General features: G+C 41.6%; 1 protein-coding gene across 2 annotated transcripts; it reads right to left on the reverse strand.

The window, feature by feature from the left end:
• Positions 1-592: 592 nt before the first annotated feature.
• Positions 593-9,794, reverse strand: LOC146678091 (annexin A2-like). Of its 2 annotated transcripts, none has more exons than XM_085402692.1 (13): positions 9,676-9,794; positions 6,877-6,938; positions 6,244-6,337; positions 4,598-4,692; positions 3,418-3,531; positions 3,200-3,290; positions 3,014-3,093; positions 2,508-2,567; positions 1,960-2,053; positions 1,515-1,610; positions 1,259-1,317; positions 1,044-1,166; positions 593-935 (listed from the first exon to the last, which is right to left on the reverse strand). In XM_085402692.1, exons 2-13 carry the CDS (start codon positions 6,925-6,927, stop codon positions 876-878), a joined length of 1,017 nt encoding a protein of 338 aa, XP_085258818.1. In that variant the 5' UTR covers positions 6,928-6,938; positions 9,676-9,794; the 3' UTR covers positions 593-875. The 2 variants fall into 2 exon arrangements, with proteins under 2 accessions (XP_085258818.1, XP_085258827.1); XM_085402701.1 differs by lacking the exon at positions 9,676-9,794 and adding an exon at positions 7,017-7,164.
• Positions 9,795-14,898: the final 5,104 nt, after the last annotated feature.

Genomic DNA, 14,898 nt, shown 5'->3' on the forward strand with positions numbered 1-14,898 from the left:
GTTAACTTAAACCTGCTGCACATCAAGTCTCTCCACACGGCAGACAACCACGAACGAGCCAGCGCTGATTTACACGAAGACGAAAAGCAGTGACTGTAATTTTATTGTCTATAAAACCTGAATATGAATAACTGCATAAATCAGATCTGATAAACGTGGCTCCAGAATAAAGGTCATACACTTTGGTCCCCTTTCCAGAAAAAGAGTCAAATGGAATTTTTTTAAAAATAAAATGGCAGTAATTATCTGATGTCTTTATTTCAGTGACAAAAAATCAGCATGTCAGAGTATAAGAACAGTTTAATCCATAACCTGATTTGAGAACTAAGAGATGGACTTAAAAGGAAGTGATTTTTTTTCTAATTTTTATTAGAAAAAATAATTTTCTGTTTTTTATTTTTGGCGTTTTTAGTTAAACTTTTATTTTTTTTAGATTTTATTCTCAATGTGATTCTTGTAAACGAGGCCATCTGTGTGTGTTTAACACGGAGTTTGATCCTTTGTGGTTTCCTGTACTGCGGCCTGCGCAGTGTTAAACATGCCTCTGCTGCCCCCTGGTGTTCTTTCACTCAAACAACACAAAGACAAATCATTTCTTTTCCCGTTTTTTATTCCACAAACTGACGTCGATCACAGAGACAAACATGTTTAACCCTCTCGAGGCAGGCGTTGCCGATTTGCAACAGTTAAAAACTAACAACCCGATTACCCCACATACATATTTTATGAGTTTTTTTACTCAGAAGTACCACTGCAGGTATTCTTTTGTGCATTAGCAACAAAAACTTAATTTGAGCCTGAGAGGGTTAATCTGAGCACCGTGAAGGATTTCATCTGATGGTTGAAGGCCCTGCGGCCCTCTGGGAAATGTAGTTTCAGTCGTCTCCTCCGCACAGACTGAGCAGAGCTTTCTGGTAGTCTCCTTTAGTATGCTCCTAAACACAAACGCACACACAAAATTATCCATCGGCAATAAACACAAACATGCCCTCTCCGTGGTGTGTTCGATGCCCTCCGTGTGTGTGGGATATTGCAGGACTCACAGTGATGGTCTGGTACAGCGACCTCTTGAAATGCTTCTTGAACTCTGTTCTGATCTTGATCAGGTCGACTTCACAGCGAGAAACGATGATCCTGGTCACCACCTTCTCCTTCGCTCCTTTACTCTGAGACACAAAATGTCAGCATGGACGGAGAAGGAGGAGGTGTTATGTTTAGTTCCAGGTGGAAACGTTGGACAGAAACGTGGGAAACTCACCTTCATGGCTTCGTTGAGTCTGCTGGCGAAGTACAGCTGCCTGTTTTCAAAGCACTCCACTGTGGACAAACGATACACACCTGCTTAATGTGTCCTGTCACCGTGAAGTAGAATTTCACTCTTACTTTGTTCTGATGGCGTCTATTTCTTTTAACGTGTGGCTGAAAATGAAAACGAGACTTGCCCTCGTGCTCGGTTTCCCCGTTAAACCGGGTCTAAATCTGTGACTTGAATATTTGATGTTTCTTAGACGTACCCAGAGTGAGGAAGGATTTCTCCAGATCCCCCTTCACCTCCTTCCTGATGCTCTCCTTCATGTCGTAGGGGCTGTAGCTCTTATACCTCTCAAACACTGACACACAACACACACATTAAACGTAAGACTTCAAACACAAGCTATGCTTTTTCACGGCACTGGTTTCTTTCAAGTATACAACTATAATTCCATATTATTTGTACATTTGTTGGTTTCATGGGTCTTATTTTGTAGGTTTCATTACATTTCCTGTTGTTTAGTATTTCATTTCATCTGTCCTGCTTATATTTATAGTTCTCGTGTTTTCTGGCCTATTGTTGGTGTCGTTTGCCTTTTTGTTTTGTTTTTATTGCTCTTAGTTATTGACTGAGTTTTACATTAGCACTGTAATGTGCTGTCTGTATAAATAAAGCTTTGTTGCATCAGTGTTGAGGATGCAGTTCACCTTTCTGCAGGTGGGGGACGCTTCTCTGAGACATGATTTCGATCCAGGTCACCACGTCGGTTCCCTTCCTCTTCACTCCGGCTTCATACAGAGCCTGGGAGGTTCACACAGGAGGACGGTTTAATGAAGAAATTGTGAAAAAAAAGGTCAGGTTTACATAAAAAAGAGAAAAAGCACATGTACAAAACTAACAGTTATACCTCTGGATAGATTATCCCCTCAGAGGACACCAAACCTCGTTTCAAGTCTTTAAAGGTGCTTTTTGTAATCATGTCCTGTGAGTTTTAACTTTCACCACCAGGGGGCACCGAGATGTTTTCAGACACGTTGCTTCAAAGTTTCATCATTATTTTTGGTCCACCCCCGTTTATTTCACGCCATCGCTGTAACAATGATTACTCTTCTACCCCGTTCAATAACGGTCACTTTCTTTTGTTTTTTCATATTCTTTTGATAACTTTAACTCTTAGAAGGTTTCAAAGCATTTTTAAGTCACGTGAATTTACAAAAAGTACCTTTAAAGAAAAAAAAAGTATATTTTGACCTACTCTGGCATCCTCATCAATCTTTTCATAGTCGACGACATTCGAAGGTTCATCTCGTCTCGTCTGTGAAAAAAAAGAACAGATTAAATAAAAACAGGTTTTTGTCGACTAAAATAAATCAAAGCTCATTTTCTTATCCAAGCATCAAAACTATAAATATCCTAGAAAAGCATTCGTGTTTTCAGAGTGTCGGTGAGAAACCAGTGTAACTGACACTGTCTGACAAAGTCTATCAACTTATTATTAAATATTGTGAAAGTAGTTTCTGTAGGTTTTTTCATATCTGTCTGAATATTTAACTGTTCTTAGAAAATATTTAGTTCTCTGAAATATTTTTACCAAATCCACTAAAGTCAAAATGAAGTCAGATGTGTTATTGCAGTTAAACACAGACCCGATACTCACAATAACATTTCCTGTGTTGTATGTGAAACATCATTTTTAGGATTTTATGGGAACCTGTCAGAGTTCTTATATTTCCTGCTTTGTGAAGATAAATGAAGTCCTACCTGAACCAGAGCCAGCAGCAGTTTAGCAAAGTTTCCCGACGTGTCTCCTGCGACGTCTTTCTCTAAGTCCTTCTTAAACACTGCAGAGAAAGTCAAAGTCACATTCTCTCACTTTTTGCCTTTAGCTCATGAAAACCTCTGTTATATATTTATTTAGTATTTTCAGGTTCCTGAAACGTGACTCACTGTCTCTGTAAACCCTCTTGATCTCAGCTAGTTCTTCATTGTTCCTGGAGCAGACGATCTCGATTAAGGTCTCCTCGTCGGTCCCCAGTCCCTGCATGAAAAAACCCCAAACTGCGTGAAACATCCAACAGCAGCTCTCAGCTATCAGAGTGAGTCTTTTCTGGAACGTTCAGATACCCGGTGAGCCATGTTCATTTGGTCTTTAGCGTGACACTGACCTTAATGGAGGCTTTGAGCTCCGAGGCGTCATACTGAGCGGTGCTTTTCATCAGACCCAAAATCAGAGCCTCCAGAGAACCGGATAGCGCCCCCTTCAGGGCACTGACCAGATCCTGACACAACCACAGACACAGGGTTAAAAATCACTTTAGAAATAATCATTTGTACAAAAGCAAAAAGTTCAGGATCTGTTGTATTTCTCACTGCCTTTTCTGTTTGTCAGTTTCCTTCATTTTCCATCGACCTTCAGAGTAAAGGTTCTATTTTTGGCTCATGATTCGAAGCATGAGATGTTAGCTGTTGGCTGGATTACCACCATGGCTGCTTCACGGCCTTTGGGTTTACATCAGGATCCAAATGGAGGGTTGTCTGTGGACTTCAGGTTTATGCAAGTTTGGTTTGTGTACAGTTATTTTCCTGTCATTACAGAAATCGCTATTTTATTCATGATAATAATAATATCCCATTTATTAAAACAAGATTTAAAAAATAATCTCAGTGTTGCTGACTTTTGTTGTCCACCAAAAGTTTGTCGGTTCATGAAAAACTCTGAAGATAATTTATGAAATTATAAGTTTGCCAAAAATTAAAAGTAGTGGCAGTCGTGATTTGTTTTTATATTAAAATGAATGTAAATTACATCATCCAGCTGATTGATCTGTGCGATAATCTCTAGATCATGTTTAGCAAATTTCTTTTTGATGTTTCTTTTATTTCCTTATTTTTATCCTTATAAGTTATTATCCAAGATCATTGTTATTATCAATCAATCAGGGTCGATTTATTTTGAATGATTTATTGTTTAATTTATATTTAAACGTTACTGAGTAAAAACTGGGAAAAAAACAACAAATTTTTACGTTTATTTTTCATATTTAGGGAAATTACCAGAAACATTTTGGTGATTATTTTTTAATTATTCTATAAGACTACCCTTAAAAATTCTAAGCTATTTGGTCAATGATTATATAACATTTTCACTCACAACGAACAAAATGCAACAGAAATAATTTGACCTCAGTTATCTGGTTTTAATAATCACTGGAAGCCAAGATTTAAATTAAAATGTGATTAACTGATGGCCCTGATTAGTTTCTGTATATTGATTGATTGAAATAATGAAAGTAACGTATACGTTAAAGGTTCATTTTTGTACATTAACAGCGAAGCATCTCTGACCTTCTTGGCAAATCGTTCGTATTCAAAGGCGATCTCTCTGCGCTGCTCGCAGCTCCGTCTCGTCAGGATGTCGATGATGGTCTGTTCGTCCACACCTGCAAATTTGTCAAAGAAACTAAGTTACTTACTGTTTTCAACTACCAAATACCATATACAGACGTCAAAACAACTTTCGCCTGTTGATTGCATACATGTCTTTATTATTTTTCTAAAGAATCAGAGATCACACATTCTCACAGGGCCAGTGAGAATGGTGACGGTTCAGGTATCCGTCATCATTACAAGTGACTTTGACCCTGATAAACTGTTCCTCTGATTATCTCCAGCAGTTTCTTTTGTTCTGATGCTGGAAGTCTCTCTGCCGAGGGACATCCTGCTTTTCCAGCAGCTCTCACAAAGGAAGCTGGAAAATGGAGGCCGAGCCTCGCTCAGCAAGTCCTCTGCAGCGTCTGAGTGAGTCACTTTCCAGGAAGATGAAATTATGTTGTACTTTGAAGAGGACAGATGTGAACAGATGTGTTACCCTGTGATTCAGAGTGCTGGGAGCTTTTATTTGTTCGGATTTTATGTCCCCGTGTTCTTCCTTCCTCTTTCCATCAGGATTTTTTTTTTGTTGCTCAACCTTTTTGCTGTTTTTGTAAATACTACAATAATTAACCTCAGAACAAATTTGTTATTAACAAGACAAACACTCCTTTGCATTTACTGTAATGAGCATATTGACAGTGTAATGACTCCGAAGCTGACGTGGACGTGATGAGGCTACCTGTGTCTGATTCATGATGTGTGGCTCAGTTATAGCTGTAGGCATGTTGGATGTTACTGTAGAAGCTACATATTATACATTATGCATTTTGCTTTCTACCTGTACACATTTATTGATCATTAAAATCACTACTGTTTCACATTGTGCATGAATTTGCACCAATTAGCATTATGGGTCATATTAGCTGCTGAATAAATTTGGCAAGCTAGCTAACGTTAGCTGATAAACTAATCTGAAAATGAGCAGCTAAGTTACTAGATCAGTTTGGTTGAATTAGTCACTCAGATCTATTCTAGACACCATTTTCCTGAGATAGCTTTAAGTTGATTTATGTTTGCAGGAAAGCTAGCATTAAGCTAGCAAAAAAAACCTTTTCAAAATAAAGGTTTTTATTTAAATAACTTAAAAAACAACAACCAAAAACCACTTTTTAAAATAACTTTTAAATAAAAAGATATATAAAATGTGCAGCTTTAAGGTCATGATTTAAAGTGCCTACTTTTTTTCTCCTCATGGTTGGTTATGGTGAAATCTCCTTAAAACTCGTTACCATAGCATTAATAAACCATTAGGCCCATTACAATACCAGTAAAACAGTAGCTAGTATCCGCTTGAGCAAAGCTCTGAACCCCTGACTGTTGGCTATACCGATATCTTTTCCTCTTTTTGTAATCCGTTAATTGCTAAAAACCGGTTAAGAAGCTGAAACACCATCAGAAAACTCTGTTGCTGCAGTGTCGGTGATGTCCGAGTCGTGGACACTGTGTTTCCTGTGCACAGTTGAACAGTTAAACTCGGAGAGAGAAGTGGTGGGATCACAGTTACATAACTCAGTGGAAACTTCCTGACCGGTGGGCTTGGTTTTCCTGGACTCGCTCACCTTTGGTTTTAATGGCCGTGTCGATCCTGGCAGCATCACGGGCCGGGTCGAAGTCTCGGGCCGGCACCACGGTGGGGTATTTGGCCTCTGGTTCCTACAGAGGACAGAAACTGACCATTAGCTCCTGTTAGCTGCTTGACAGAAAGCACCGGACGAGACGCTGATGCTGTGATTTAACCTCGTAATGCCCAACAGACTGTTAGAGACACACGCAGGGGTACGGGAGGAGTTCTCCATCAGGCAGCTTTCTGAGGTTGGAGTAATTCTGAATGAAGCACTGATCAGTCATCAGTTTATCTGCTTTCTAACTGTACAGATGAACTCCAGGTGGAGAACGACTCTTGTTCTCTGTTTATTGTTGACTTCATTATTCTTGTGTTAATTTAATGAATCTGAGGTGGTGAAAATATGTCAGTTCACTGCTTTGTTTTTGTTTGGATTTTTTCAGGTGTGCAGAAAACATTGAATAACACAGAAATGCCTCCAGTACCTGAGACCTGTGTTATGGTACAGTACCAGTAGTGTGATGTAATGCTGCTCTAATTAGGGCACAGTTGGGTTCATCAGTAATTGGAGGAATAACCTGATATATCAAAGTCATTTATGGTGATTGCTGTGTTATCGGTGACTCACCCCACTGTACGACAGCGTCAGCTGACCCAGAAACTCAGACACCAGCGCCATGATGGATTCACCTGCAACACACAGTTCAAGCAGCTTAAAGGTGAGTTTACATCATTTTCTGCAGTCGTACAGTTTCTGTTATCGCTTACTTGATAGTTAAGAAAAAGGCAGTGAGAGAAGGTTCAGGATCAGAAAGTCTGCAGCCTGCTGGCAGTCGAGCTTCTCTGGAGGAGTCTCTGGAGCTGTGATATGTCCTCTTTAACCTTTGAGTGGAAACACTGGGTTTCCTCCTCTGACTGTCTAAAAACAGACCAACAATGGCCTTCAGACTCCAGCAGGCTGTAAACACTCATACGCTGGAGGGGTGTTTGATTTATTGAGCGGGACGTGCCAGCGGAGGGCGTGTGTGCAGATAAGGAGCATGAATCAAACAGATCTGCAGGAATCTCGAGTGCGTTGTGTAACACGGTGAAGCTGAAGCTGTAAAGTGATTACTGCAGAGTTTCCTCCACCTTTGACCCTCTTACAGACTCTGCCAGCATTTCATCTCGCAGCTGCTACAAACAGTCCTGAAGTCTCGGCTCGTCCCGTCGTCTGCTTGCTGCCATTCAAAGAGGAATTCCACATATCGAAATAAATCACGGAGCACAGAGAGAACACGTCCCGATTAACCTCCTCAGGGAACCAACCAGATTAATAGTTGAAGAGAAATTAATTTACAACAATCTGACAATTTCTACTTTCCCAGTTTTCTATAGCAGCGTCTAAGAGACACCAATAATAATAATAAGTTTTTTTTCTATCACTTCACACAAAAATGTATTTATTAAAGGTACTTTTTGTAGATCTCATCGCCATATGTAACTAAGACATTCACCACCAGGGGGCAGTGTTTTACCGATCAGTGCATTGAAATTTGGGGGTGGTTTGTAAATATTTGTATAGTTTTTTTAGTATTTCTAAAACTCGTAGTGATTTCTGTTTCTGCTGGTGTCTAATGGCCCAACATGGCAAAAGCATCTTTACATGAAGAAACAATATTATGGTTGTTTACAGAGTCATAATTATATTTCCAGAGTCTCCTTCAACTCAACATCCAAAACTAGTTGATCAATCATTATTATCCTCAAATACTCAAAAGTCCCTGAAAAGCCTTCAGCTAATCCAAAATGCTGCAGCAAGAGTCCTGACAGGGACTAGAAAGAGAGAGCAGATTTCTCCTGTTTTGGCTTCCTGTTAAATCCAGAATTCAAAATCCTGCTCCTCACATACAAGGTCTTAAATAATCAGGCCCCATCTTATCTTAATGACCTCATAGTGACCTATCACCCCAATAGAGCACTTTGCTCTCAGACTGGGAGAGCCTTCAGCTGGAAACCAGCTCCCAGTTTGGATAGAGAAAACAATGCCGCTAGTTTTAAGCTTTCCTTTTTGATAAAGTGTATAGTTAGAGCTGGATCAGCTGACCCCGATGGCCCTAAACCTCTGCTTAGTGGAGCGATAGGCTCAGGGGGACTTCCAGTGATACGCTGAGAACTTCTCCTTATTTGTGTTCTTTAGATTTTGGTCTTTTCTGTCCCTCAGTTAGTTTTTTCTTGTTTGTTATTCATGGTTTCCTCTTTTTCTCCCCTCACCCTCAGCCAGTCGTTGCAGATGGTTACCGCTTCATCAGCCTGGTTACGTTGGAGGTTTCTTCCTCTCTGATTGGTGGGTTTTCTCTCTGATACTGTAGTCTCTTTACTGTACTGTATGTAGGACTGCTGTCATGTTTAAAGTCCATATCATTTTAACCCTTTTTCACTCCTGTGTCTTTAAGTTTACCAGCTTAATTTAGTCTTCAGGAGCTCCCACTGTCTGGAAAGCCTGTCCCATAGGGGGTGCTCTTGAGCTGGTCCAAAATGATTGGGGCTCTTTGGGGCTGCAGAAAAAGTAAATGTCCTGGGAGAAATGTTGTTTTCACCTTAGATACAACAGATATAGCTCAGATTTTTAGATATTTTACAGGTTTATATTGTTGTAAAACAAGCTGTAGTTTCTACGACCCAAGTGTAAAATAAGAGCTTCCCTGAGCCTGAGGGTACATCTGTCATAGATAAAGAGCAGTGTGGAGATGATGGTCACAGCGATGTTTCCCTGTGAAGCTGTTTTTACTTCCAAACATCTGGAAGAACCTAAAACTACCTGTTGAACCAAACTCAGAGTCAGAAATGAGCCCACGCACTCACTTTAGTTGCTAACATAAGTTGAGCAGCTTGAAGAATGAAAGGCGACATGAAAGCACAGCGAACTGCAGCCAGTCCTCATTTATCACTCCGAGGCGGCGGCTCGGCTCCATGCACGACAGAACGACTCCATCTGCAGCGGACTTTGAGCTTTATAACCCCGCAGACATTTTACATCAACAAAGCACTTCAGCTTTATAAAATCACTGTTGTTTGCAGCTTCTCTGTCCAGCATTAATCACCGGTGGCTTTAGGTTTCACTCATTTCACTCTTATTTTGGCGGATTTTAGAGGAAGCGTTTGTAAAAACTGCTCATGCTGCTTAAAAGATTACAAACAAACACTTGAATTGATGGTTTTGTTTCTGAATGTTTGGTTAAAAAATACTTTAAAAGTAAGTGAAACTACTTCTCCATCCTCTAGGCTTCAAAATAAAAGCCTCCAGTCATTGCTAAGTAAGGAAACAAACACGATTCGTTCTTTTTTGACTCTTTGAAGTAGAAAAAAGAAGAAAAGTCGTAAATCGTTCCTGCTGCTAAAGCTCTCTGATATCCCGATATCCCCGCTCACTCTGATGAGTTCTTACCTTTAGAGACGCAGCAGCAGCTCCGTTATGAGCCAGGACGAGGCTGGGTGTGGTGTTTAAATACAGGCTGACTCACACACACACACACGCACACACACACACTCTGCCTTCTGACTGCCTGCATGACTCACTGAGTTTTACACATCAGGCTGGACACATGGGCAGAAATTCCTCAGCGAGGCTCAAATCGCCTCGCCAGGGGCCGAGAAAACACTCGATTCTTATTGGCTGGCTGGCTGGTGGGAGGCTTTAAAAGTTAGATACAAATTTTTTCTTAAATTCAATCTGAGCTCATGATTTAACTCCTTCCTGCATCGTCTGTGAGTCAAGTTCATGAAACAAAGCAAAGTGAATGAGGGCGATTCAGAAAGGTTTCTGCTCGGTGATCAGTCAGGTGAAGTCAGGCTGCTAGTTTTATATCATCCGATGGGCCTAACAAGTTGGTTATATAACCACAGAGTCAGTCTGCCTTTCTCAAGTGTCGTGGCAGAGCGGGGTCCACAGGAGGTCACCGACTTTAGCTTGTTATCTTTGTCGTCACCCCGTCGGGCTGGTGGGCAGAAGATGTGAACACCTAAGCTTTAAATGCAATAACTCGAGAAGGAAGTCACCTAGGATTTTCAGATTGATACCATAGATGCATCTGCTAAAAACCTCAAGGTCAGAGGTCAGGTTTTCTAAAAGTCTTCTGAATGCACTAACTTGAGAACAAGGTGACGTAGGATTTTGAATCCTACCAGGGCTACCAGCCAGCCCACTCAGGCTGTGCAGGTAGTCCTGCTCCTCTGTGATGGCACATCCACATCCAAGTGTCATCAGAAGTAGGTTTGCTGTGTCTCTCAGCCCAGCAGCACAGGTATCATCTTCTTTGTGCAAGGAGGAACAAGAAGAGCAGTACTCAAGGTCCAGTAGTGACCTCTAACTCATGTGCATGCTTCTAAAACATCCAGGGTCCATCTATCTTCTGATTGATGGACCTTGAAGAGACAGGAGATAAAACAGCTTGTTTCATGGAGATGATGAATTAAGGAACTTAAAGATTTTTTTAAAATCTTTTTTTTTTATCGTGTTATTATGCAAAGCTGCTCTGATGCACTCCCACAATAAAAATACTAAACTCAAACTGAGCAGAATGGGTCGCCTTTAAAAACAAAATCAATTTATACTTGCACACTTTTAATTATGAGTTTTTTTTACAGTGGTGTCAGATCAGATTTAAGAGACTGTATGTCATGATCACTCTTCAGCAGTGACACTTCCCTTTTCTGTCCTCTTCTGAAGTTTATCGACAGGTTCACTGACAGTTTCTACGGCCCGAGTGAGACACAGCGTGGTTCAGCCCTGCTAATATTTATCCAGACAGTGTGTGATAAAGCAGGTGCGGCGGGGTGGAGCGGGACAGTGACGGAGTTTTATTGATCGTAACAGGGCCACATGGTCTCAGGTGTGTCCCAGCAGGAAGTGACCTCCCTGTGGAGGGAGGGGGTGATGGTGGCCAGAGAAATCGGGGCCTTGACAGGTTAGATTGTCTAAACGAGCTGCTATGGTGATGCTGAGCGAGTCGTCACACTCATTCAGCAGTCATCCATGAGTCAGCCTTTCTGATCCCAACAGTTTTAATCTTCCCTGCATGAACAGAAACAGGCACATTCATCGTTACCACAGACGGTCACAGCTGGAGCAGGATCAGCAGGAAACCCTCCTGGAGAACAGTTAACAGCTGGAAAAGGTGACCAGGATTCAGGGAGGATTCAGGGTTACCTGAATTATGCTGCAATAGGTCTAAGGTGCTGGAAGATTCCCATGATGCACTGGGTGTTTCTTCTTCACTCACTATGTGTTAATAGACCTCTCTGCACTGAATCATACCTGTTATTAATCTCTGTCTCTCTTCCTTCTCTCACCCCTCCACCATGTTAGACACATGATATGGATGCTTCTAGATCATGAGGTGTTTCTCTCCTTCTGCATACTTTTCTCTTCTCATTATCCTGGTAAAAGTTCATCTTGGTTTCCTCCACCAAACAATTTTTTTTCAGCGCTGTGTTGGCTCTTCTAGATTTTTTCGACTTCCTGTTCTTGAGTGTAATCCGTGGCTTGCACCTCGTTATAAACTCTTGATTGTAGACCTCGTTAATGACACCAGAGTAACACCTGAAAAAGAAGCTAAAGTTTTCTCTTCCTTTTTATCTGCTTCTCTTTTATAAAAAGCTTTTATGTGAGAAAAGTTAATAAAAGAAAAAACAGACACAAAGCCCACAGAGCTTCATGCTGTAAGCAGTTTCACAGTCTGTGGTCGATCCTTTTAGTTTATCCCTTTCTGTTGAAATCTGTATGGCTTGTAATTTTGTGCATAGCACAGGCAGGTTGACCTGCACGGTGATGACACCACCCTCGGCTTTCTCCACAGCTGCTGGATAAAATCCAGACTCAAAGCCATGAGTCAGTGCTTGATTGGGAAACCCTGGGATGATTTACTGAACCACCCTGATGATCCTGACAATGTTGTTGGGATGTGACAAGTCAGATAAGAAAAAGATATCCTGGGAATGCTGGACTGGATTCATGGTACAGGGTTTGGCTTCTGTGTATTGGGGCTATAAAAACGAGGTGTGCAGTATGGGGTCATGAGTGAGATTAGCTTCTCTGAATAAGTTGTGCAAAAGATTTCTTTCTTTAAAGGTTTCATACCGCTGCGTGCGTTTTATCTACAGTAATCTGTGCAGGTGTAAAACTCCCCTTTTTTTGGCTGCAGATATATTTTGTTTGGATAAACAACGTCTCTGAATATTACTTGTTCTAGAAAAATGTAAACATGTGATTCCTCCTTTGAAAGCTGTTCTCTAAAAGTGAAGAGTCCTGATGAAGGGTGTTTACTTGCTGGGAGGTGAGGAGCTTTACACAGTGGTGTAATGCAGAGGAATGCAAGCTGAGTTCAAGCTGCCCTCGAAGGGACGAGCTGAACTCTGAGGGGCAGAAAAAGAAAATGAGGGCTGTCTGCGTGGCGCTGATAACACAATCAGAAACTCAATGTCGTCAGAGATATGAGAGCTGAGAAACGAGAGCCAGGTCTGCTCCGTGTGTGGAACTGAGGACGACACAGATCATCCACAAGAGGGCAGCAAAGGCCCAGTTCACCCGAGTCCACTGCAGAGCATAAAGGCTCATTGTGTGACTGTTATTACACTTCATGACACAACACAAAGAAAAATGAAGCAAACAGGATGAAATTTTTATGATGCAGCAGAACTGAAGGTCAAACATCTGCCGGGTGCAGGAAAGGAGACAAGGGAAGGACAGAAGAGAAGATTACATTAAAAACAGAATGGAGACGGGAAAAGCAAAAGAAGCAGAGAAGAAGGAAGGAAGGACAGAAAAATGTCCGACCCTTATTTAAGGTGCACTCTGATCCTCATCCGATCCTCTGTTTTGCTGACACTGGACTTAACCTCGTTAGCAGCTAATCCTCAGGGCCACATTAACAGCTTTAACACGGAGTCGCCACAGTGTGCTGCAGCCCAGAGCTGTAAACAAGCTCCAGAGCCAAAACCAGGCCCTTACCAAACCACCTTTATCCAAACCAGAGACAAAAAAGGCAGTGAAACGTCCACGGCTCTGAGGACAAACGAGGCCTCTGACTTGTGGAATCAAACCTGTAAATTAGAGTTATTAACAGCTTTATTACAACAAGTCAGCGACAGTGATGGTACTGAACTTGACATGTTAGTCACCGTTGGACCTGGAAGCTTTTTCCCTGACGTAGATTCAGTCATATGGAGCAGGTGGGATTCTAATAACAGAGAAATAAATCAGTGGATCGTTTCATTAAAAACAGAACCTCAAAAGAAAGCTTTTTCATTTTCTGCCCCTTGTCTGTTCTATGCCCAAAACACCTCAACTAGGAGTCATTCAGGACGTGTCCCAGTCAGATGGTCAAGCCGCCTTAACTGGCTCCTTTCGATATAGAGGAGTAGCAGGTCTGCACCTCCTCAGCCCTCTAAGCCCAGAGGAAGCTTGTTTCTCGTGGCCATAGGTGAGGCAGGAACATAGACTGATCATCCCCAGTCCCATCAGCACTTCGGGCTCTTTGTTGCTCAGTGAGCTCTTCCTTAGCAAAGAGTGACTGACTAGGGGTCGGCTGTTGCCATTTGCACAGAGGGGATGTTCTTGGTCGGGGATAATGTTTACATCGATGGTACCCAAGGTTTCCATCGGAAGATTGTTTTTCAGTTATTTATTTGGTGTCCGGTTGCTGGATAGATCTGAACTTTATTGATAAACCATTGTGGTTTGGTTTGAGGACTGTGGTTCCCTTCATGGTTCAGCTTCTGAAAGTGTAACCTGATTCCATGTCTTGCCCTGCTCTGCCTTTCATCGGCTTAGTAATCTTGTTAGCAGAGTTCCTGCGTAATCCTCCCACAGTGTTCAGATCCCTGCAGGTCTACACGGCTTATTCCCCGCAGCTCTGTGGGATGCTGCTGGACCCCAACTGAGCAACTCAGGTAGGACAAGAGACGCCCAACACTTTGACCACTGACACCTCCATGGATGCTGCGTAGCTTTGAGAACAATGAAATAAAGTCGATTAGGTGCCTTGTTTCGCTTACAGTTCAGGTGCATGCCCTGGTTTCGAATGGTAGTAGCTGGTGATTTGTACTCTTTAAATTTGTTTATACTTATAGTTCAATTTGAGCTTCCTGAACCAACGAATCAGGGCAGGAGACACAAGGCTGAACCATAACTATTGTTTTCTTCTTGGTCTGTGGTTTTATCAGGTTGTCCTGTAAATTTGATAAACTTGATTGCTGCTGATGCCGTGAACTTCTGCTAACACACACTCATTTGTTTGATATTGATCCCCAGTCAGTTTTGGGTCTTGTGGATGTCTAACTGAGGCAGAGATTAATTAAACGTGGTTTCTGTTGAATTTTCAAAATATGTTTTTCTTTTTTAACATTTTAGCATAAGCATCAACAGGAGAGCTCCCAAAGTCGCAAAATTGAACCGGGTGAGGGGTATATTTAAGTAACTTTGAGCTCATGAAGTCAAAATGGTTTAAAACTCCGAGTTATGTCTGCTGTAAACTCACCAGAGGTGCTCTTCTGTGAGTTTTTCTTTACCTGAACTGAAGCTGGAGGGTGTTGGTGACTCTGAAATCCTTTGAGAGCAATTTGTAATTTGGGATGACAGAGTTAAAACTGACTTAACACAAATAATGAGCTG

This window comes from Rhamphochromis longiceps, linkage group LG1 (assembly GCF_057381845.1).
Source record: "Rhamphochromis longiceps isolate RC_006_pf linkage group LG1, R_longiceps_female_GT1.1, whole genome shotgun sequence".
NCBI classification, from domain to species: domain Eukaryota; kingdom Metazoa; phylum Chordata; class Actinopteri; order Cichliformes; family Cichlidae; genus Rhamphochromis; species Rhamphochromis longiceps.

What these genes read in the sequence shown, in the direction of transcription:
- LOC146678091 (XM_085402692.1), bottom strand. Translation starts at nt 6,927, where the DNA reads ATGGCGCTGGTGTCTGAGTTTCTGGGTCAGCTGACGCTGTCGTACAGT. An exon ending in GAAATCCTTCCTCACTCTGG is followed by an intron (nt 1,318 to 1,514) that starts GTACGTCTAAGA and finishes GTTTGTCCACAG; the next exon opens with TGGAGTGCTTTGAAAACAGG. An exon ending in GACTCAACGAAGCCATGAAG is followed by an intron (nt 1,167 to 1,258) that starts GTGAGTTTCCCA and finishes TTTGTGTCTCAG; the next exon opens with AGTAAAGGAGCGAAGGAGAA.